The following is a 23,491-nucleotide window of genomic DNA, read 5'->3' as shown; positions in this document are numbered from 1 at the left end:
GAAGTTGCTCTTAGTAACAATAGATGTCACACTAACATTCCTTCCCTTCATCGATGACCGTAAGGACATGGTCAGAGCCGTTATTGACTCTGTAATGTTTGGAATTTTCTAAATTCTGCACTGAAGATAGTAAGCTACTCCCAAGCTCCGTCTGTTGGTTTCTTGTGCAATTTTGATTGTGCTGGTCAATCGCAGAGTAACAATTGCGAATTGTACGGACATCTATGCTCATGTAGAAGAATATCACTTCGCTGAAGTCACTAACTTGTCTGACAAAACAAAACTGGACAGAATAAAGTACGCATTAGCCATTTTTTATACAAAATGGTCAAGTTTGAAGGTCTGGATCTCGGCTTCTAGTGCTTCGATTGACTTTAAATTTTGACCGCAGCTCAGAAATAGTACGAATATCATTCCAGTGAAGAATAATAATATTTGAACTACAAACTTTTGAGTTATGAAATGTTTTCCATTTTGCGGAAAACGACATAAATTTTGGAATTATTTTTAATGCAATCTGTTTTGCTGAAGAATATTACTCTATAAACCTGTCTGTCTTATCCAATTAAATATTTTTGCAAAAGTTCATATTGCTCTCAGTATATCAATTTTAAAATTATTTTTATTTTTCAATTTTATATTTTTTGTCGAAATTGTAGATTTTTAATGACTTCAAAATGTGTTAATGGAAAGCTCTAAATGTCTAGCTTAGCAAATTTGAAGTAGCTTTCAAAATTTATAAAAACGGCAAAATTTAACTAAACGCAAAACTGGCGTTTTTTATAATCCCTGAAATATTTGTACTTTAAAAATTATGAACCGTGAAGTACATGAAGAAAACTTCAACAATAATTGAAAAAGCTATATTTCAAATGAAATTCCTAAATTAATTTGTAAATACATTCTTTTCGAATACTAAAAATTCATAAACATTTATTTTAGCTACACTTAGAAGAAGTTTTTCGGAATTCTTTGACAGCGTTTCTATAGGACTTCGTATTTAATATTCTGGAGAGTTCAGAATTTCAGGTACGAAATCTCGATACCTCAATCCCAAAATTGTGGGTGTTTCTAAGATGTTGGTTAGAAATTTACTGAATCAAATCCGAGCGAATCGGATATAATCAGAACACCTTTTTTCTTGTTTTCACGTTGCCCAAAATTTCGATGAAGAATTTAAACAGTAAACAGATTCAACAGCATGACCGAAAAAAAGAAACAGCATTTTCCCAGCGATTATCGTGCTTGTGATTACGTCGCCTATGCAAACATGGGTAGCCTAGCAATAATTGTTTCAATGATATCCACAAATAAAATTGCATTAATGAACCAAGACGCTAACGAGACATTATCACCGTAGCTAGAGAGGTAAACAATTTGTTTCCTGAGCAATTAGTATCTCAACACTGATGAATCATTCCTGGGTATACACAATACACGTTTGCTCGATTGTCAGCGCTTTTGTGTACAAGATGCTTGCTAAATTGACATGTTTATTAATGACTCTTAATTGTTCCTTTGAAATTGATGAATCTGCCGACAAGCCAACTTTGAACTGATTTACAAGTTTCGATTGTGCGCTAAATTCACATCATAATTAATCAGCATACTAAACAGATAAAGGTGTAATTTATACATAGTAAGCCGTCTCAAAATATCTGCTCATCTTCAGTCCGTTCGTAAAAAAAAATGTAACTTTGATTTGAAAATTTTCTTTTTGCAATTTCTTATCGTAATAGGCTGTTTTTTCATCACGACAATCTGTTATGAAACGGTCTACTTCCTTGCACTGTCAATAATAGTCATTACGTAACTGGATTCAGTTGCGTGATGACTACTACGCTACGCTTTTTCATTACGCAGCTGTTTTGAGTTGCGTAATGAATCATTTTTTTCAGAAAATGTAAAACTGTGTTAAATACATCCCGATATCATTTCTCAAGCGGTCTTCTACGAAATGAAAAAATGTTGAGTGCAACACGTTGCATAACTCAATTATTACAGCACTACTAGTAATAATCATTCTGCAACTTGTTGCGTAATCTACTATTTTTACTTCACTCAAGATAAATACGATTTAAATTTCAACACTGTGCAGAGGTCCACCATAATAGGATGAATACCCCAAATAGTGATGCAACAGTATTTAATGAACTAATTTCCATTATTATCGTACCTACCTCCCAACATCATCGCGTGATTCTGGCGTACCTAACTGCTACTGAGTAGGTAGCCGAGAGTAATGTTGTTTGAGTACTGTAAGACTTGACAAAAGATACTAGATGCATACGCCATGCATATCAACATGGTAACCCATTATTATTCATGTATACGAATGACTTTCAAATTTTAGAAGTATCAATTCCCATGTGCTTTCAAAAGGAATGAATAAAACAATGTTGCTAAGCTTTGATAATACCAGTCAGAGATTTATAACATGATCACTCAAATCGTTCTTATCTGTTTCATTATTTCTCTTACGTACTGGTGGCACAACCGTCTAATTCACCAGCAATTGGGATGCCTTCCAGGACCATTCAGCTTGCCGTTACTAGGATCAAGCTACATCTTTTTGGGCAAATCTTATTCCGAAATATTGGACGCTTTTCATCGGATTTCTTCTACCTATGGACGCAACGGAAACCCTGTACGGTTCTTCCTCGGCACGAAGCCTTTCATAATCATAAATCACCCCGATCATGCTCAAACGATTCTAAATTCTACGAGCTGCCTGGACAAACCATGGATCTATCAGTACACGCCACTCGAGGGAATATTTTCACTACCAACACAGAAATGGCGAATCCACAGGAAAGCAATCCAGCCAAGCTTCAATTGGTCGATTTTGAAGAGCTTCCTACCAATTTTTAAAAGTAAAGTAGATTTACTGATACGTAAGCTAAAGCAGCGAACCTCGGGTCATGAACCCTTCGATGTCTATGGATTCGTAGCAGCTTGCACATTGGATATGGTGTATGGTAAGCTAAACATAATCTGTATGATGCGTTCATATTGATCTCTAAAACAACTTCATCTTCCATTTGAAAGCTACCACCCTCGGCATAGAAATGAACATCCAGCAACAATCATCTTGTGAGTATCTGGAGATACTCGAAGAATTATTCGAATTGGTGACAAATCGTGTAACGAACGTTCTGCTCCACTACGATTGGATCTATCGATGGACAAGCTACTATCGACGAGAATGCAAAGCCAGGAAGATTTTCCAATCTCCAGCCCAGCAAGTGCTCCGGCAAAAACCGATCCTCGTATCCAACGCAACGGAATCCGACGACCTTACCCAACCGCAAATCTTCATCGATCAACTTTACCGTATCGCCGTCAAAGATCCTCATTTCACCAAAGAAACTATCGAGAAAGAACTGAACACAATGATTTTCGGTGGAAACGAAACTACCGCCGTTACAATGTCCAACGCTTTACTGCTGATTGCAATGCATCCCGATGTTCAACTCAAGTTACTGGAAGAGTTCAATGTGGTTTTTGAAGGCAACTTGGAAAACATGACCGTCGCAAATCTACAACGGTTAGTCTACATGGAAGCCGTTTTGAAGGAAGTTATGCGGCTGTGGCCCATCACAACAATCCTCGGACGAACGACCAGCACCGAGGTGCGTCTGGACGAATTCCTAATACCGGCTGAGGTTAATTTGGTAATAGACGTCTACAGTATTCATCGGAACGCCAGATATTGGGGTGCTGACGCGAATCGTTTCGTTCCGGAGAGATTTTTCGATCGTGAGCAGTATCCGTATGCGTTCTTGGGGTTCAGTGCCGGACCCAGGAATTGCATCGGGACGCGATATGCATGGCTGTCGATGAAGGTGATGTTGACAGCTATTTTGTATAATTTTGAATTGCGAACGCCTTTGCGGATGGAAGACATTCGTTTAAAAGTGGCTATGACTTTGAAGGTCGAGAACAAACATATGATTACGCTAAGTGATAGGCGAAAGTAATGTACCTATTTTTTATTTCGTGATCACCATATTTGAAACATTTAGGGGAATTCGGGGTAAAACCGACACCCTAAGCTTATTGATAAAATTTGTGTACTTTCGCTTGTTAAACGAACCTAAAATTGTTGTAGAATCATATATTGGTTATAAATCCATCAATCCTTGTGATCGCCTGATGATATATTCAGGTTATATAGAGCAATTCTCGCTGAAACCAGGCCGCCATCAGCACCCATCGTTAGAATTCCAATTTTATGTCACTGATCGCTAGTTTTCGATAAAACTTAAGGGTGGTCCTTTCTGTTTTCTCAAATTGGTGGACCCCTCGTACGCCAGCTAGTTAAGCAGTTTGCGAAAAAGCCCATTTTTTGATAAATATAGGGTATTTCTTCACGAAATAAGTCTCATATTTCGCTTGGAACACATAGCAAACTTAGTGGCATCGTATAGAGAAAGGATATAGCTTTCATTTAAACTTGAAAAAATTTTGGCGGCCATATTGAATTTTGTTAGAAAAATCGTTTTTTCACCATTAGCGCACCGCTAGTTTTGAATTCTGATATCACCATCAGGAAGCTGAGGAAAAATTGCGTAAGATAGGCTACAGAAAAAAGGTGAGCAATGGTATTTACCATATCAAATGAACGATTTTCTAAATCATGTTATACGATTTTGACGTTCATGACGAGTGCAATCAATACAAACATCATTTTTCGTACAACAAAGAAACAAGTTTTCAACCTTTGGCGACCTGGTTTCAGCGAGAATTGCTCATAGTGATTTAAATCAAATAGATATTCCATCATTTTTAGGTGAGACAATTGAGAGTGCGGGTAAAATCGACACCCTTTTGGGGTAAAACCGACACATCTACTTTGAGTAGAATGTATACGTTGTGAATATCACCATCACATTGCATATTTAAAAGAATGCTTTAAACATAACTTTACACATTCATGACCCCTTCCTCTAAAGGATTATTCACATATTACGTAAATTATTGAGGAGAGGCCAAAGATCCACTAAATATATGTGAAAATTTCAAATGTCCCATGGTAAGATTATGAAGTTGGGGTGAAAACACATGGATATTATTTATTTGTGTTTATAGAAGGCTTACGAGATGAAGTTGTAGCGAATGATTGGTTGTGAAAATAAATAGTGTTTTATTTTAACAAAACAGAAAAGTGTAATTATTTTCAGATAATAAAAACTGTCGAACCTCATGGTTTGTAAATAAACAATAAGATAAATTTATGTGAAAAAATTTCAAGTTCTATAAATTCTTCAATTTTAAATGAGAACAATTTCTTCAAGTTTCATCAAATAAGTTGAAACGTGATAACATAGAAATAATGTTTTTAATACTTAATGATAGCTTGTGGCAAGTCATATAGTGTCATATTTTACATCTTAAAAAGTTCGCCATTCGTAAACTTTACTGGAATTCGAAAATAAAGACTCATATGAACTACAGAAATAGTCTTCCGATTAGAAAGATTTTCTGAAGTTAGATTATGAAGCAAAGAAAGGTGTCGATTTTACCCCAAATGAAAGTGTCGATCTCACCCCAAGTGGACATTTATTTTTCAATAGCGTTCTCAGCTGTCGAAAAACCAAAAATTAAATTCTCCTTCATGTTGTATGAACGTAATAATAGTAAATGATGATGTAGACGCAGAACAAATAATGACATTTTAAAAATTTCACATGCGAAAAATTTAAAGAATAACAGCGAAATACTGCAACTGCTTTTATGTTATCCAATATGATTTTGTTGTTTATTTTGGCAGTTTATTGGTAGTTGTAATGTCATTCAAAACACAACATTACACAAGTTAAGATAGAGCATATGGAAAATCACATGAAAATCTGCTCAAAACATGAAAAATCAAAGGGTGTCGAGCTTACCCACAGTCTCGGTTTTACCCTGATTTCCCCTAATTGTAAATTATTTTATTTAGGTTTTCTGTATTAGACAACACTATCATCCAAATATGATTATTGCTTAATTATTATTTATATTATTCAATATTATATTAGAGCAGTAGCCATGGCGCCCATGTCGAACGACTTCAGGTAGAAACAGATCTTAAGAAACTGGTAAAATATGTTGTTACAAATTTCAGTTCAGCGCATTGTACAAATATAAAATAAACGTTTGTTCAAACGTTCAGCAACTATTCCAGATATTCCTAAACAAATTGTTCTATACATTTAGAAATAAATTACCACGGACAAAAAAGATTTTCAAAATAAAACTTAATTTTGTTATTGCTTTTCACTCATTAGTAGGATAGAAGCAACGGTTTTGATCATAGCGCCAACAGTATCGCCAATAGTAGCCATAGCGGATTATACACCGTTCAACACAGAAAATGGCCATGAAACATTTCGTGTTTAGTAGAAAACTCAAGTGAAGAAAGCATGTATCCACAGAGAAACAGACGTAACACTTAGAACAAATCGCGATCAAAATCATAGTCGCGAAAACATGTACGCCCAATGTTTAAAACACAGTAGGTAGCCGATGGACCAACAGGTGGCGGTAGTGCGTAAACGTCAAACACGAACAAAAACGACGCGAGCGCTGCGGGTGGTCGATTGACCACCTACAATGTATTCGAATCGATCGTTAAAAAGTTGGTCGATGGACAGCATTGAGAGTGTGACGTCTGTTTGTCTGTGATGTATCCCTCCAATTTCAGCATCTAAATACCTCATATGGCCAGTGTATTCCTAATTTGGCTACTCTCATAAGAAATTAATGTGATTGGCCAATTTAGGAACCGAAGTTCAGAATGTGACCCGAACAGGTTCTGGTGGCCTATATTGATCAACGCGATTTTCAATGCGAAAATAAGTTTTATGTTCAGTTCCGATATTTTTCATACATAATATGAATTGTAAGCTTTCATTTAATGTATGTAGTACATGTAGGACTTTCCATATATCTTTAAAAAATATTTTCTCTTAGGCTGGCCAAAACCGGTGCTTCTACCCTATTCTATAATTATCGCCAAGTCAAATGATTGTCATTCTGTGCAAAACATAATTTTGAAGAAATAAAAGGCAAAAACTGTTCTAAAATTCTTTGAGATTCCTTCTCAGGTTTCCGAAAGAAACCATATCATAATTGTACAATCGAGAATTTGTTATCAAACGTCAACATCCCACCACAAAATCGCTAGTGTTTGGAGGTGATTTTACCCTCCAAATTGCGAAATCATCACCTCCAAGTTAGTTCTAATACTCTCCGTTTTATGAATTATGGTGGCGAGTCGATCGTCGCAAGTTTCTCGTTAAACAGTCAATAGGGTAACGACTGTATACTTCGTTCTTAAATGCTAACAGTTGGCGCCAGCGACAAAAAGTACAGGCAACAACCTTTCAAACATTGAGTTTCTTTCACTAGCCGCTGAGCGGTGACACTGATGTTTGTATTCCTGATCGCGCTAGAGGCTTTTTCATATGACAGCTCCGTCTATGCATTTGTTTACATCGGTGGAGGACCAGTGCAAACACGAGGCTGTCGTTTCCATAGAAGAACTGTCAAAGAGCTTCACGATCAGCTGATTTGAAACGTCTTACGAATAGGCCTACACACGGTTCTCAAATTTCTCAAACTTCCAACACAAGCACATGGAAGAATGGTAGTCGAGAACTGTCAAAGCGTATGGAACATAATGAAAAACGTAAATTATTCGCAATTTGGAAACTGGATCGAAAAAGTAGTGATTGGAAATCGTGCGTAATGTTAATATATAACTTTTTGTGTTTAGTTCATCTTCCGTGGTTCTTTGCTTCATAATTTCGTTTTTACTACCACTTAAAAAGAGTCATCTATTGCCTTTCCAGTTTTGAATATCGCCCTGTTCAATCAGAACAACTTATGAGATACTTGAAAACTCTGTTCAGGTAAACATGAGTATGCCAGATTTCCGGATTTTCAAAGAAATCCTGTGTCCTGTCATGGTGAAAGATTAAGTGAAAGTGTCCTGTCATCAAGCGAAAGTAATATAATCCCATTCTTTATACATGGTTGATCAATATTACCTCATTTCAGCAAAATCGAAAAATCAATTAAACAATTTTTATAAATGTGCTGTAGCACGTTTGATCCAGGCAGTCTTAGCGGCCATATAGCAACGACCATTGATTAGTTACTCACCTTATTGATGTAATAAAACATTCATTCTGTATTTTCCCATCAAACGAACCAGACGTATTTTTAATAAGTTCGATACATAACAATAAACATGTTTGAACTTTCCATATATGTTAAGGAGACGGCGAAGTCGTTCGGACCACTCAAAGTCAAACTCGTGTTTTTAGTTCGAAGTAAGCTTTAAGCTGTATATTTCATTATTTGTTTAGTTTTTAGTTCATGGATTCATATGTTTAGGTTACTTACATTAACTAGTTTTCTTCGTTTACAATTCGTCTTCGTGTAACAAGTAGATAAGTGTGACATTGTAAACTATTCATATTTAATTTTTAATATATTTTAACACTTACAAGGCCATTTAAAAATTCAAGAAACTAAATATCAGGAATTCAAGTTTTGACGTGTTTTGTGAAGTATGATATATGGGAACTTACGTATTCTTGGCAGCCGATGCCGTGCTTCTTTACTAATATTCTTGGAAATCAGCAGATAAATTCCGTATTTGTCTGTTTACATTTACCGGGTACCCCCGTTGGTTTGACCACATTTAATCTGAACACTTTTCAATCTGTACCCCGCTAATTTGCACATCGTTCAGATTAAAAATGGCTCAAACGTCATTTAGCTCATGGAACACAGTGAAGTGAGATGGAACGCTGAGGAACGGAATGCAGAATCAAAACAAAACAGCGAAAGAGGTAACCAGAAGCACGTTTCTAGGGTGACAAGGGAAAGTGTACCAGTTATGGCCATAGTGGTTCCCTATTTGGCCATATGCAAAATATGGATAACTTTTACATTTTTAATCTTTCTGAATGTTTTAACATCAAGATTTATCCTGACTGCTAAAACACAAAAGATTTTTCAAAATGTGAAGGCATTCAAGATATCACGTATGGCGAAATAGGGAACCACTATGGCCATAACTGGTACACCTGCCCTAGATGTTCAAATTAAAAATGAATCCCGATGGTTTGCATAAGGTACCGTTCAAATTAGTGGGGGTGCACGGTATGCGTTGCTCAATCCTCTATCGATTCACACCGACAGACAAGTCAAAATGCTTTTGGAAACGTTTTTACAACGCTGCGAACATCTCTTGTCAGTGTGACTATTGTCGGCAGCCTCATTCTGTTCGGCAATTTTCCCATAAGAACTGCTGGTGAATCTCTTCGGCAGCTTTAAGTCAGTCGCATTTTGAGGCGTGTTCATTTGAATTGATGACATCTCTAGCGTTATTGTTCAAACAGTCTAGGAATTCTCGTCAGTGGGAAGCGGACAGAACAAAGAATCATCTGAATGTTTTCATTGACGTGTTTTAATAGAATACAGTCGAATTTTGTTCGTTGCACTATCTTTAAATTGTCTACGTTTTAATTGGGCTCTCGTTAGTTGGGATATAGCCCACCTAAAACGAAGACAAACCTCATTTTCTAACATAAGAAGCAATTTATCAATGTTGGTAGCTCTGTTTTTCTTTTGTTCTATGTTATTTGACAGCTCGAAACTCAGCCCGATTAGTGAAAGTCTTTCACTAAGTGGGCTACTGGTTTAGTGCAACGAACGAAAGTTGACTGTAATACTGTGAATTTGGCGTTTGAAATCTGGTTGCCGATAAGAGTCAAATGGTTCTGAAGCCGTAGGTCTCCCTAGATATAGTGACAAGCGAAATTGACGATGACAGATCGCATAACAAGGCTAGTCTGTCATAGCTGAAACGGTTGAAATCTAGAAACCGAAAAAAAACCGAGTGGTGTGAGGTGAGAACTGTCGGTCTCGTATAGGAGTCTCTCGACTCGAGTAAAGTGACTCGCCGTGTAAGTTAAATGGAGAGTCACTTCACTCGAGTCGAGTATTGCCACCTATAGGAGACCGACAATTCTCACATCACGCCACTGGTAGAATAAACCCAATTTACTTAAGAGTATTTGATATTAATGACCTACATTAAATATGCAGTTCGTTTTGAACTGTTTTAAACATCTCTAAAATAAAGTAATTTTGCATATAAATCAAACTTGCGCTGTATTTAAGAAAACAGAGGACATCAAACATTGAGATAAGGGGATTATAAAACAAAGCCAAACTTTGAATTCTCAAGTGCACAAGACGAGAGTATCTGACAACAGTTCGCGTTGAAAATCAATCAAATTGCTTGCTCTTGCTGGCGGTGACTAATGGGATAGATCTTTAACGCGGAGCGCTGTTTGGTTCTCAAGTCTTGTGCTCTTGAAAATTTGAGTTGTGGCTTCGTTCACAAAAAAAAAAAAAAACAAGAGTTGGCGTTTTGATAACTTTATTGTTCATTTTCTCCATCCATCTTCTCGATTTTTGATATCACGTCCTCGGGAATATCCAAGGCTTTCAGATTGTCTTCCCCAATTTCATCTTCCGTCCTGCAAATAAAATAAGCTTGTCTCAATACAAATTCATTTACTTTCAATCCACCCTAATTTACCTGATCAAAATGTCCACCACATTTTCGCAAGTAACCAGCACTCGCTTTTCCCCTTCCGGACTGCATTCGAACTTGTGCAGCTCTCTCAGCACTTCGTACGTTCCCCGTTGCCTCAAGTACTCGCGCCCTTTACGGGTAGCGCATAGTTGGGCCAAAGATTCCAGCAACATCTTTCTTATGTCCGGATCCTCTTCGCGTTTCTTATCTGGTCCCAAGTATTGCAGCTCAACCGGCAGTTTGTCATTCGTGTCGTCGTCGAACTCTTCCGGTCCCGCCACAGGTAACAGAATGAAAGGCAACACGTCCACCGCCCCACCAAGCAACCAGTCATGCACCGAAGAGTCGAAACAAATATTTTTGAGCAGGCCTACGGCTCCACCTCGACGAACTATGCTCCCATCGTGATGGACAAATGGAAGAATCCGTGAGAGTAGATCCGTATTTTCGTTGCAGATAATTTCACGGCCCCGTTTGCTCTGCGACAGATTACTGAACAGGGGTCCCAAGTAGTTCAGATGGCCTTTTTGCTTGTTGTAGTTGACGCGGGTGAAGCAAGTAGTCAACCGTTCCATGGCATGTTCGATTTTGAAGAGCTCGTCTAAAACTGCTTCCACCAGAGCTTCCGGGCGGCTAATGTTGCACAAAACCATACTCCACGGATCGGCAAGTTTGCAGTTCTCGTCCATAATGGCATCATACGCCATGGGTACTAGTTTAGATGCGAACTGCAATTCAAAAGTATTTTATGTACTACATATCTCTAAATTTTAAAGTATGTTTGGGCACTATTTTTTGTTTTGTATTTAAATGGAGTTTCTATGTTTCAAGTCAAAACTTAGAAACAAGTCTCGAATCGTCGTGAGTACAATTTTGCGACAAGAGTCCAAAATACATAACTTGGAATTTTGAAAGAAGGAAAAATCCCTTTGAGTGATGTGTTTGTCCAACGGAATTGTGGAACCTGAAATAAAATAACTTATATAGTAAAGCAATCTTCTATCTAGACCTACCTGTTTGACCAAAGCCTCTGCGCCGTCCTGTTCTGCGGAAAGATTGACCAACGAAAGAACGGCATCTTTCCGTATGGTGTCGGCTTCATCGGCGCACAAATCAACAACATTTGCCAACAGCTCCGGGCACTGGCTGATCAATGAAATTCCATCCTTTGAACCAGTAAGGCCGAGCACATGTGTGAGTGAAACTGCTTTCAAATCCAGCCGGGCGGATTTACTCAGGAACTGCGTTATTTCCCGAAGGGCTTCCATATCTTGGCGATGTAATTCAGATCGTTGGACCACGCTAGCGAACGAAAGAAACAACACTGTTGGACTGTTTGTTTTTATTTGGTTTCTCATCTGCTCGAAGCGTGAATGTCAAAAGCACATGTTATCGATGAAAAAGGCTATGGTTTGAATAAGCCTATGCATGCTATAAAACGTTTGACTTTTACTGTGCGCCCTGTTTTCAATTTGCCCGTGAGAGAGAGCGAGACAGCACCTACACACGGCGCACAGTAAAAGTCAGGAGAACAAAATAATTTATGGCACGTACAGAGGCTCATAGTAACAAAATGTTGTTCGAAAATGGTCACAATTTTAATTGTTAGCCCATCATTCGTTTTGGCAGCCATGTTGACATTGCAGTTCGCAATTTCAAAGTATAGAGCGCTGCATATGACGAGCCTAACCTCACTTATTTGACAGCTGCTGGTCCTGTTGTTTACGTTTCGGACTTAGTCGTTTTTTCCATCATTTTTTCATCTTCGCATTTCTATCACCAGCATGCTGATGGTGACGATTTTCCACGGTAGGAAGATAGAATAATACGATCCGTGGGTATCTGCAGTGGATTTGACCTCTTCTCGCAGCAAACTTTCACGAAATTAAGAATGATTCGAAAAAAGTACTAAGTCCAAACTGTAAACAACAGGACCAGTACCTGTCAAAATTGATGCGTGACGTCACAGTGCAGTGGAGTATTGTCGCACCGCCACCAAACCGGATCGCGCCAGTGAGACTCGCGACGCGCCTCAACTCGCGCGATTTTGAAATCAGTTTTTTAGTGTGGCGCTGCATTCTTACGATTTTTATGCACAGCGCACTATTCATATATTAGTTGCGACGCACGGGACCCGAGAAAACAATAATTATAAATAAATGTTGGTCTTGATTTCTACCGGATACATAATAATAACCCAAGTAACCACGAAGCTGTATATGAATACTTTATGTTTGCTCTATAGTGTGCTATCAGATTTTGTTTTAAAGTGACATAACCTTTAAGAGCTTTATAAAGCATAATTAAAGTGGGAAAGTGCCCCACAACAACCAAATTAGTGCAATAGCAGTTTTAATGCACAAGTCCATACTAAAGCATTTATGTTTGTATATTTAGGGTTCATGATGTATATTAGCTTAAAATAATGTATGTTTAGGGCTTGCGTTAAAAATAAACAAAACAATGAATCCATTGGCTACGTTTGGATTTCTTTACCATATCAATGATGTTTTATGTTGGAATCAGGATTCGAATCCACAACTAGGATGATGGTGTACTGGATGCCTGGCGCGTTGATGTCCTGTGCTAAAACTGCTGATGTGATAAGTAGAGACAATGGAAATTCGCGGCAAAATTTTTGAAATTTCGCGGGTGACCCAGGCGATAAAACCAATATTTCGCGGCTTTGTCGCGGTTCCATCAATATGATCATATTTAATATTTAAAACGCATGTTTACAGTTAAAATACTTTTGCCATTTCTCATTGTAATAGGCTGTTTTTCATCACGCCAATCTGTCATGAAACGGCCATGAATCATGTCATGAACTTTTCTACACTGAAGTATACAGTGCGGCAATAGTCATTACGCAACTGAAACCAGTGCTGTACTGATTCATTACGCAACGCTTTCTCATTACGCAACTGTTTCGAGTTGCGTAATGAATCATTTCACAACAATTTTTCAGAAATTGCAAAATGAAGGTGAACTCGATTTTTACAGCACTCGTCGTAATTATTTTATTCGGCAAAGCCTCGTAAGAAAAATTTACGACTCGTGCTGTTTTTTTGTTTTTTTTTTGTTTTTTACAAGGGGGAAATCTGCAAACAGATTGTTGAGTAATGTATTCAATATTAGTAGATGAATTGATCAAATTCATAGGAAGTCGCTGAAGTGCGTTTTGTTCAATAACATGTTACTCAAACGTAGCATGTGTGGAACAACACCACGCGAAAGTTTATAAATATTTGACACATTGGAATTTGGTGCCGATGTTGTTTAACCTAGTTTTGGTAAACTATGAACCAGGAACTTTCGGTCTTTTCTTGATTGTTATGTTTACGTTTGAAGTATATGATTGAATAAAGACGATTCCAACTTCGGACATTGATGAAGAAGGTTCACCTTCCGTGACCATCTTTAGAACTAAAGCAAAGTGTTATAATTACAAAGTGATGCATCACCGGTATCCATTCGTAGTCCTTCTCCACCATTAGGCAAAACCACGATATGGCGACACGTGCCCTAAGCCTACAGTCTTCGTAGTTATCGAAAAAGTGAAGTTGGTGTAACAGTGAGCAAAAATGTGCCATTAATCGGTAACCAAAAAATATATTCGTCATGACCGATAATTGGCGGCCTTCAGGCAAAGTGCCGTGTGTGGTACTGATTATTGGACTTGTACTAATGGCATTAATGTGTAAAATAGTAATGCAATTAATAATCGAGCAGAAAGAAGTGACCGATAAGGCTAAATTCGCCCATCTGTTTGCTCATTGGTAAGCAAGAAGAATTACGTTCGCGTAAGAAAGTGAAGCGAAGAACATTGCCAGAGAAAACATTACCTTCCACAACCTGTAACCGACACAGTTAAAGTGCGATTCCATTGCCCGGCCTCGTTCGAAAAAAGTGCCACCTAAACGAACGAAATGGGAAATACGGAAAGTAACGACCAAAACACACACGTTAAACAGTTAGGTGACCAGCAAGTCACTATTATTGAAAATCAGCAAATTAGCACACAGCTTCATAACCAGCACGATATAAAACTGTGGATAATTTTATTTATAACGAGTGCCTTATTAACATTAAAATTAGTGAGAATGATGTGGAAATGCTGTAAGAAGCAAACTCTTAAAGCATTAAGCACCGCAAATAAAGTGCAAAACGTTTGAACATTGAACTGAATCATTTAAATTAGCTGTTGCAATCGCTATAGCGAATGTGGTAGAGTGTGAAAATCGTAATGTCATCGCGAAGTGCGCGAAAGTTAACAATATCGTCAAATTCTACCACACTGCGCTTATGGATAGCGTCACATCATTGCGAACCAACGGCATCAACAAAGCAGAGTCCCCCGCACAACCCACGGTAGAGCCGTTGAGTGGTAGAATGATTAACTGTAAACCCGCTACTGTTGCTGATACGGCTGTTGTTGATCCAGGATTGAGCGCATCAAACTACACATACAAAGTAATGGAGTGGATAATTATAATCAAAGGTTAGTAGAAATAGATAGTGTTAAGTAATATGTTGTAAATTTGTAAAATGCGTTTGACGTAGTATAAATCATTGTGTTAAAGGTGTTAAATTGTAAATGTGTAAAACCGGTAATCTTTGAACAAAGTGTGTAATGGTTTTTCGTGTTTTAAAATTCAATGGATGAAGATATCGATCCATTAATTAAAAAACTTTCCAATATTTTGAGAAATCTAAAAAAGTGTCCAAACCGAAAATATCTAAAGAGTACTTTGCAAGCTAAAGCAAGTGAAAGTCGACAAATTTATGACAATCTTATAGAATTATTTCAATTAATTGATGAAACAAGACAAAGATTTTTAACCAAAGCTGTACGTGATATTTACAGCCAGATTAAAATTTTTATTGATACCAGGCTTGATACAGGTATTCATCTGTTGAAGTTCAAACAAGTAGCACAAGTAGTACTTGCAATTGAAATTCTTAAAAAAGGGAGTCGAAAAGTTACCATGGCAAATAATATGGAAATTGTGAAGCTTATTGCTACGCTTTTGCCTCAATTCAATGGCAATGCAGATAAGCTTGAAGGTACGACCGCCGCCTTGAGAGCTATTGATACGATGGTAAACGATAATAATAGAGCTATCGCCATTCAGGTGATACTCTCAAGATTGGAAGGCAAAGCACGATCAGCTGTTAATGCTGCTCCTGCAACTGTCAACGAAATCATTACAAGTTTGGAACAGAGATGCAGAATTACGCAGTCTCCTGAAGCTGTAGTTGCAAAATTGAACGCAACTAGACAGACTTCCACTATCGTAGATTTTACTGACAAAATTGAAAAACTCGCTTTGGAGTTGGAAAAAACTTATTTAACAGAAAACGTTCCATTAGCATCCGCAACCAGGTTAGCATCTAAAGCTGCCGTAAAAGCGTTGACCAATGGAGTAAAGAACTCCGAAATCCAACTAATACTTAAAGCCGGACAATTTGAAAACCTTACTTCTGCAATCACCAAGGTAACTGAATTGGAGGCTGATCAAAGTCAACAGAAACAAGTTTTCTGGACCAATGGCCACCAACCACGTTATCAACCACGTCCAACCTTTTCAAATCACCAGCCTAGGATGATAACTTCTACTTATCGAGGTAGAAGATCAACTTATAGGGGACGAAACACAAATACTGCAAATCGTTTCCAGTATCAGCCACGACCGCAAACAAACAGTTTCCCTGATAGAAACCACAGTCATCAATCAAATAACCGAGGTAGAAGAGGTACGAATTCTCGTGTGTATGTTGCACAGGAAAATTCTAGTCAACAACAATCAACAAACCAATCAAACCAACAACAAGTGACAAACAATCCTTTTTTAGAGGTACAGTACGGGCGTACTCAATAAGAGTTTCAGCATCAAATTTTGTCTTGCTCAAAACTGATCTGTCAGACACTCAGTGTACATTTATTGTAGACTGTGGTTCTGATATATCAGTGATCAAAGCGAAATGTGTTAAGCCCACCAAAACATACTTCCCAAACCAAAATTGTAATATAGTAGGTATAGGTGAAGGTACAATAGCCTCTCTAGGTAGTACCAAAAGTACAATAAATATTAGTGAACATATGATAGATCAAATTTTTCACATAGTCGAAAACGACTTTCCAATACCGACAGATGGTATAATAGGAAGAGATTTTTTTGTAAATAATCGTTGTACAATAGATTATGATTTATGGTTGCTTAATATCAGTATAAGTAACGAAGTTTTTACCATTCCCATAGAAGATAACGTAGATGGAAAATTTATTATACCTGGAAGATGTGAAATGGTGAAAAGAATTGACGTTCCAGATAATGAAGAAGATGAACTGATTTTTATAGGAAACTCCATTATAAATAAGAAAAATCCTTACGTAAAATTTATTAATACATTAAATGAGCATGTAGTAGTAAAACCCTTCAAACCTACTTTAGAACAACTAAGTTGTTATAAAATAATGAACGTCTCAAATTCGAACATTTAGCATAGTAATAGGATTGAAGAATTAATTACTAAAGTGAAAATTGGGAATATTTCACACAAAACTCAGAAAAATCTTTACAAATTGATGATGAACTATAATGATGTATTTCATATATCAGAGGATAGGCTAACAGCAAATAATTTTTACGAACAATCAATAGAATTAATTGACAATACCTCCGTTTACATTCCTAACTACAAACAGATTCATTCCCAACAAACTGAAATAAATAGCCAAGTTAAGAAAATGCTCGATGATGGTATCATTGAACCATCTGTTTCGCATTTTAACTCACCCATATTATTAGTACCAAAGAAATCTGACTCTGGTAAAAAATGGCGTCTAGTTATAGATTTTCGTCAATTGAATAGAAAAATCTTACCCGATAAATTTCCACTGCCAAGGATTGAAACCATTCTTGATCAACTGGGTAGAGCACGCTATTTTACTACATTAGATTTAATGTCTGGATTTCACCAGATACCTTTGGAAAATAATTCAAAAAAGTATACTGCTTTTTCCACTAGCGATGGTCATTATCAATATACAAGATTACCCTTTGGACTAAATATTTCTCCTAATAGTTTTCAAAGGATGATGACTATCGCAATGGCTGGACTATCACCGGAATGTGCATTTATTTACGTAGATGATATTGTTGTGATAGGCTGTTCAGAAAATCATCATCTTAGAAATCTAGAAAATGTCTTCGAACGTTTAAGAATGTACAATTTAAAATTAAATCCTGAAAAATGTGATTTTTTCAAAAGTGAAGTCACATATTTAGGTCACAAAATTTCAGATAAAGGTATAACACCTGATGACGCATAATTTTCAATCATCGAAAAATATCCAGCACCACAAAATGCTGATGAAGTTAGAAGATTCGTCGCGTTTTGTAACTATTATAGGAAATTCATTCAAAATTTTGCTTTAATAGCACGACCGTTAAATAAATTATTACGAAAAGATGTAAAATTTTTATGGACATCAGAATGCCAGGAGTCATTTGAAAATTTGAAGAAAAAACTCAAATTTTACAATTTCCCGACTTTTCGAAAGATTTTACTTTAACCACTGATGCTTCATCCTTCGCATGTGGTGCAGTTTTGTCTCAAAACCACAATGGAAAAGATCTACCTATAGCATTTGCTAGTAGAACTTTTACAAAAGGTGAAGAGAACAAAGCTGTAATTGAAAAAGAATTAGCTGCTATACACTGGTCTATAAATTACTTTAAATCATATTTATATGGACGTAAATTCAAAATTAGAACAGACCACAGACCATTCGTTTATTTGTTTGGAATGAAAAATCCAACTTCTAAACTAACCAGAATCCGATTGGATCTTGAAGAATTCGATTTTACAATTGAATATATGGCAGGAAAAGAAAACATAGTCACTGATGCTTTATCACGAATAAAGTTGAATTCAGATGATTTAAAATCCATGTTCGTTTTAACTAGAAGCATGGTCAAAGAACAAGACAACCCAAACCCAAATCAAACAGTCACCTTGCAGCCTGATCAACTCAAGATGTATGACTCGTTGTCAAATGAGGAGGTTAGAGGTATTCCAAAGCTTGAAATCGAAGTTATAAAAAGAAACAAGAAAGTCGTACAATGTGTAGTATATATTATGAATAAAAACTACAAGAAGTCTCTTCTATTAGTAGGAGAGTACAGAATTTGTCTCCAAGAACCTGTCGCATTAGAGTACATGGTTCGAGATATTGAAATAGCTGCTGAAAATAAAAGCATGCACAAAATAGGTCTTGATGTTAACACAACGTTTATGAAATTATTAGACGTCGATATATTGAAGAAAGCAAAATACTCAAAAAACTAAACATCGTACTATTTGAACGACCAAAAATAATTATTGATTCCCATATGATATCCGAGATTCTCGAGAAAAACCATAACACACCAACCGGAGGTCATATAGGACAGAACAAATTATATAAAAAACTTAGGAAAGAATATGAATGGAAGCAAATGAAACGAACAATCGCAGAGTTCGTAAGAAAATGTAACGCGTGTAAAATGAATAAAAACCAGCAAAAAACTTGTGAAAAATTTGTTAAAACAACTACACCACTTAAACCATTTGAAATTATAAGTATAGATACCGTTGGACCATTTGTCAAAACAATAAACAACAATAGATACGCAGTCACAATACAATGTGATCTTAGTAAATACATAGTCATTATTCCAACACCAAATAAAGAAGCACATACAATCGCAAAAGCAATAGTTGAACATTTTATGTTGATATATGGAACTACAATAAAGGCAATAAGAACAGATTTAGGGACAGAATATAAAAACGAATTATTTACAAAAATAAACAAATTTTTTGAAATTAATCATATCACCTCAACAGCATATCATCCCCAAACAATTGGCTCACTGGAAAGGAATCATAAATGTTTAAACGAATATTTAAGAATCTTTTCCAATGAACACAGAAATGATTGGGATGAATGGACAAATTATTATTGTTTCTCTTATAATACAACGCCAAATTTCTCAACAAATTATACACCTTTTGAACTAGTATTTGGCAGATCAGAAAAAAATAATAAGGAACTATTATCAACAAAAATAAATCCAATTTATAACGTAGATGATTACAATCAAGAATTTCAACACAGATGAAAAATTGCTTACAACAGAGCTAAAGACTATTTGGAACAAACAAAATTGAAAACGATACAAAATCAAAAAAATGTAAAACCGATTGAAATAATAGTAGGAGATAAAGTAGGGTTGACAGTCGAAAATAGAAAAAAATTAGATGCTTTATATTCAGGACCATACATTGTTAAAAATATTATAGACCCAAATGTTACTATAGAAAATATGCTTACAAATCAAAACCAAATTGTACACAAAAATCGACTAATAAAAATTTAAGACAAAAAGTACTTGGTCATAGAATGATATAACATCATTCTCCTAAAAGGGGAAGGTGTTGAGTAATGTATTCAATATTAGTAGATGAATTGATCAAATTCATAGGAAGTCGCTGAAGTGCGTTTTGTTCAATAACATGTTACTCAAACGTAGCATGTGTGGAACAACACCACGCGAAAGTTAATAAATATTTGACACATTGGAATTTGGTGCCGATGTTGTTTAACCTAGTTTTGGTAAACTATGAACCAGGAACTTTCGGTCTTTTCTTGATTGTTATGTTTACGTTTGAAGTATATGATTGAATAAAGACGATTCCAACTTCGGACATTGATGAAGAAGGTTCACCTTCCGTGACCATCTTTAGAACTAAAGCAAAGTGTTATAATTACAAAGTGATGCATCACCGGTATCCATTCGTAGTCCTTCTCCACCATTAGGCAAAACCACGATAAGATCCCCTGAGAAGATAACTCAGGGAATGCGGGGATGACGCACCAACGACGACCCGCTAAAACCAGCCTATGCACTGTGCTTGAGCAATTCATTTAGAATTGCTCAAGTGGTGAACAGTGCATCGACATGACCCTTGGACTCAGACCCTCATCTCCCCGGAACCACCTTACGGTATTTCTTCGGGAAGGGACCAGTGCATATAGCACAACACGTGTAGCAGAAATAGCCTAGGCAAACTGCTTCTCCTAGCCGACTTAAACAATGTTACAAGGGACCAGCCTCGGCAGGGCTAATCCTCTGCAGCCAACTCTTGGTCGGCGCGCCATAGACGCTGCAATTCTAACATAATGTGAGTGACAGCCGTAGTTACTGCATTCCAGCACTCGGCATCCGCACACATTCTCTCTATAATATTGTCGGGGGACGTGTCCCCTCCGCATGTAGTGAGCATGCGACCTCTCACAACAATGAAACGGGGGCAATCGAACACGACATGCTCCGCTGTTTCCTCTACACCAGCACAATTGGGGCACGCAGGAGATTCTGAGTGCCCGAACCTATGCAGGTACTGTCTATAGCAACCATGTCCTGACAGAAACTGCGTCAGGTGGAAGTTCACTTCCCCATGGCTTCTACCATACCAATCTGACACATTTGGTATTAGCCGATGGGTCCATCTACCCTTAGTGGAGTTATCCCATTCCTGCTGCCAGCTTCTAAGCGTTTCCTCTTTACACGTGTCGCGGACTCCTCTGGTACCCCTTTGGTTGAAGCATTGAGCATCTTCCTTGATGATGAGCCCGATGGGCGTCATCCCGGCTATGATGCACACGGCCTCTTTAGATACCGTCCGGTATGCACTTGCTACTCTTAAGCACATTATCCTGTACGTGCTTTCCAACCGCTTTAGGTTTCTTCTCGTTATAAGCGCTTTTGACCAGATTGGTCCTCCATACCTTAGTATGGATAGCGCCACGCTTGCCAGCAGCTTGCGTTTGCTGGCAATTACAGCAGAGCTGTTAGACATCATCTTCGAAAGCGCCGCTATAGCCGTAGATGCCCTTTTACAGGCATATTCAACGTGGCTAGCGAAGCTCAGCTTGTCATCAATCATTACCCCAAGATGCCTAAGGGATCGTTTGGACTCTATGGTGCAATCACCTACCGAGATAAGCGCCCGTTGCTCGGACTTGCGGTTGTTGACCACCACCACCTCAGTCTTGTGACGGGCCAGTCCTAGTTTCCTAGACTTCATCCATTCCTCAACCAGGGAAATAGAGTGCGCTGCTGTCAACTCTACTTCCTCCATCGATTCACCATAAACCACTAGGGTGATATCGTCGGCGAAGCCAACAATCTTAACACCCGTCGGAAGGGGCAGCCTCAGTACGTCATCGTACATCGCATTCCATAACAGCGGGCCCAGGATTGAACCTTGAGGTACTCCCGCGGTAATTCGAACGCTTTTCTGCCCCTCCTCTGTTTCATACAGTAGAATCCTACCATCAAAATAGCTTTCTAGAAGCTTACACAACTGCACCGGTACCTTGAGGCGGTGAAGCGCGTGTGCTATTGCTTCCCAGCTTGCGCTGTTGAACGCATTCTTCACATCCAGAGTGACAACCGCGCAGTAACGGATGCCGCTCCTTTTATGCTCGATTGCCACCTCAGCTGTTTGAACGACCGACTGGATGGCGTCCAGAGTAGATTTACCTTTTCTGAATCCAAACTGGTTGTTGGACAGGCCGTCCGCACTCTCCGTATACGGTACTAGTCTGTTGAGAATCAACCTCTCCAATAACTTGCCCGTCGTATCTAGTAGACAGATAGGTCTATACGCCGACGGGTCACCTGGTGGTTTCCCCGCCTTTGGTAGTAGCACCAATTTCTGTCGCTTCCATACATCCGGGAAGATTCCTTGATCAATGCAGCGTTGCATCGTGGTTCTGAACATGTCCGGATCCGTGTTCACTGCCGCTTTTAAGGCAACATTCGGGATACCATCGGGTCCCGGTGCCTTGTTTGACGCGAATGATTTCACGACTTCTGCCAGCTCTTCGTTCGTCACTCTCGCCACTTCTTCTTCTTCATCTGCCGCGTACGGCGCTGGGGGCCATGGGCTTATGGGATGGTGCGGGAAAAGTACATCGATTATCGATCGCAGCAACTCGGGCGATTTCTCTTGGGGCGCTATGGCTCCTTTGGTCTTAGCCATTACCACTCTGTAGGCGTCACCCCATGGACTAGAATTGGCACTCTCGCATAGGCTTTCAAAGCATGCCCGTTTCCGACTCTTGATTTCCTCATGCGACTCGTGCTGTAAAAATCATCATTCTGCAACTTGTTCCGTAAACTACTATTTTATATGTGTAAATTTACCGGAACTTCATTACATGTTTTTTTCATTTTTCAAATTTAGATTATAAGTTTAACATTATATAGCCAATGTAAAATTTCAAACACAACAAGAGAACCATCCAACTTGAAACCAAACGATTAGAAGATTTCTGATGGAACCTCGAATTGATAATAAATTACCCATTTTCGCGGCTTCCGCGAAATCGCGAATTTTCATTGTCCCTAGTGATAAGGTAAGATATTGCGCATTTCTTTCACCACTGGACTATCGCAGAAGTTTACCCATAACGCGGGTAGATCACCTTTTCGTGGTGCGTTATGGGGTAAAGATCTACCAATGAACCCTAGTCCTGACTGCTTCAAACGAAGAGAACAGGATGCTATAGTAATCAAAGGAACACTATTAGTCCTTGTTACATTTTAAACCTTGTTAAAAGTGACAAGTCTCGGTTTTCCAGTAGCCGAGAATGACCTTGAGACAAGGATAAAAATGAGTCGAAATCAACAAGTTGTTTTCTAATCTTTTATTTATTGTTCTCTAGTTTGAAGAAGTAAGGACTAGGATTCTGATGCATGGACAATATCGGTGTCACTTCCCGACTTTATCAAGGGATCCGATTTTGACTGATAAAGGGGCGCGCCTGCG

The 23,491-nt window shown here is 38.0% G+C and overlaps 2 protein-coding genes across 3 annotated transcripts in view; one reads left to right on the top strand and one right to left on the bottom strand.

Annotated features, from left to right (window-relative positions):
* The first annotated feature begins 2,417 nt into the window (after nucleotides 1-2,417).
* LOC5575358 (cytochrome P450 4C1) lies at nucleotides 2,418-4,252 on the top strand. The gene is made up of 2 exons (XM_001661845.2): nucleotides 2,418-2,978; nucleotides 3,049-4,252. Exons 1-2 carry the CDS (start codon nucleotides 2,438-2,440, stop codon nucleotides 3,978-3,980), a joined length of 1,473 nt encoding a protein of 490 aa, XP_001661895.1. The 5' UTR covers nucleotides 2,418-2,437; the 3' UTR covers nucleotides 3,981-4,252.
* Nucleotides 4,253-10,427: 6,175 nt separating this feature from the next.
* The window catches only part of LOC5575364 (protein HGH1 homolog), a 57,155-nt gene continuing 44,091 nt past the window's right edge, over nucleotides 10,428-23,491 (bottom strand). The window contains exons 2-4 of one of the 2 annotated variants that reach the window (XM_021853862.1): nucleotides 11,617-11,905; nucleotides 10,607-11,331; nucleotides 10,428-10,544 (exon numbers count right to left, since the gene is read on the bottom strand). In XM_021853862.1, the coding sequence (XP_021709554.1) occupies nucleotides 10,445-10,544; nucleotides 10,607-11,331; nucleotides 11,617-11,871 (1,080 nt within the window). In that variant the 5' untranslated portion in view covers nucleotides 11,872-11,905 and the 3' untranslated portion in view covers nucleotides 10,428-10,444. Of the gene's footprint in view, nucleotides 10,545-10,606; nucleotides 11,332-11,616; nucleotides 11,991-23,491 lie in introns of those variants that run through there. The other variant, XM_001661844.2, reaches the window with a different exon arrangement.

The sequence above is a fragment of the Aedes aegypti genome, chromosome 3 (assembly GCF_002204515.2).
Source record: "Aedes aegypti strain LVP_AGWG chromosome 3, AaegL5.0 Primary Assembly, whole genome shotgun sequence".
NCBI classification, from domain to species: domain Eukaryota; kingdom Metazoa; phylum Arthropoda; class Insecta; order Diptera; family Culicidae; genus Aedes; species Aedes aegypti.
The sequence above is the reverse complement of the archived record's forward strand: the minus strand, read 5'-3'. Positions and strand labels throughout refer to the sequence as shown.

Coding starts and splice junctions, on each gene's coding strand:
- LOC5575358 (XM_001661845.2), top strand. CDS start 2,438: ATGATCACTCAAATCGTTCTTATCTGTTTCATTATTTCTCTTACGTAC. Junction 2,979..3,048: donor CACATTGGATATGGTGTATG/GTAAGCTAAACA, acceptor TCCATTTGAAAG/CTACCACCCTCGGCATAGAA.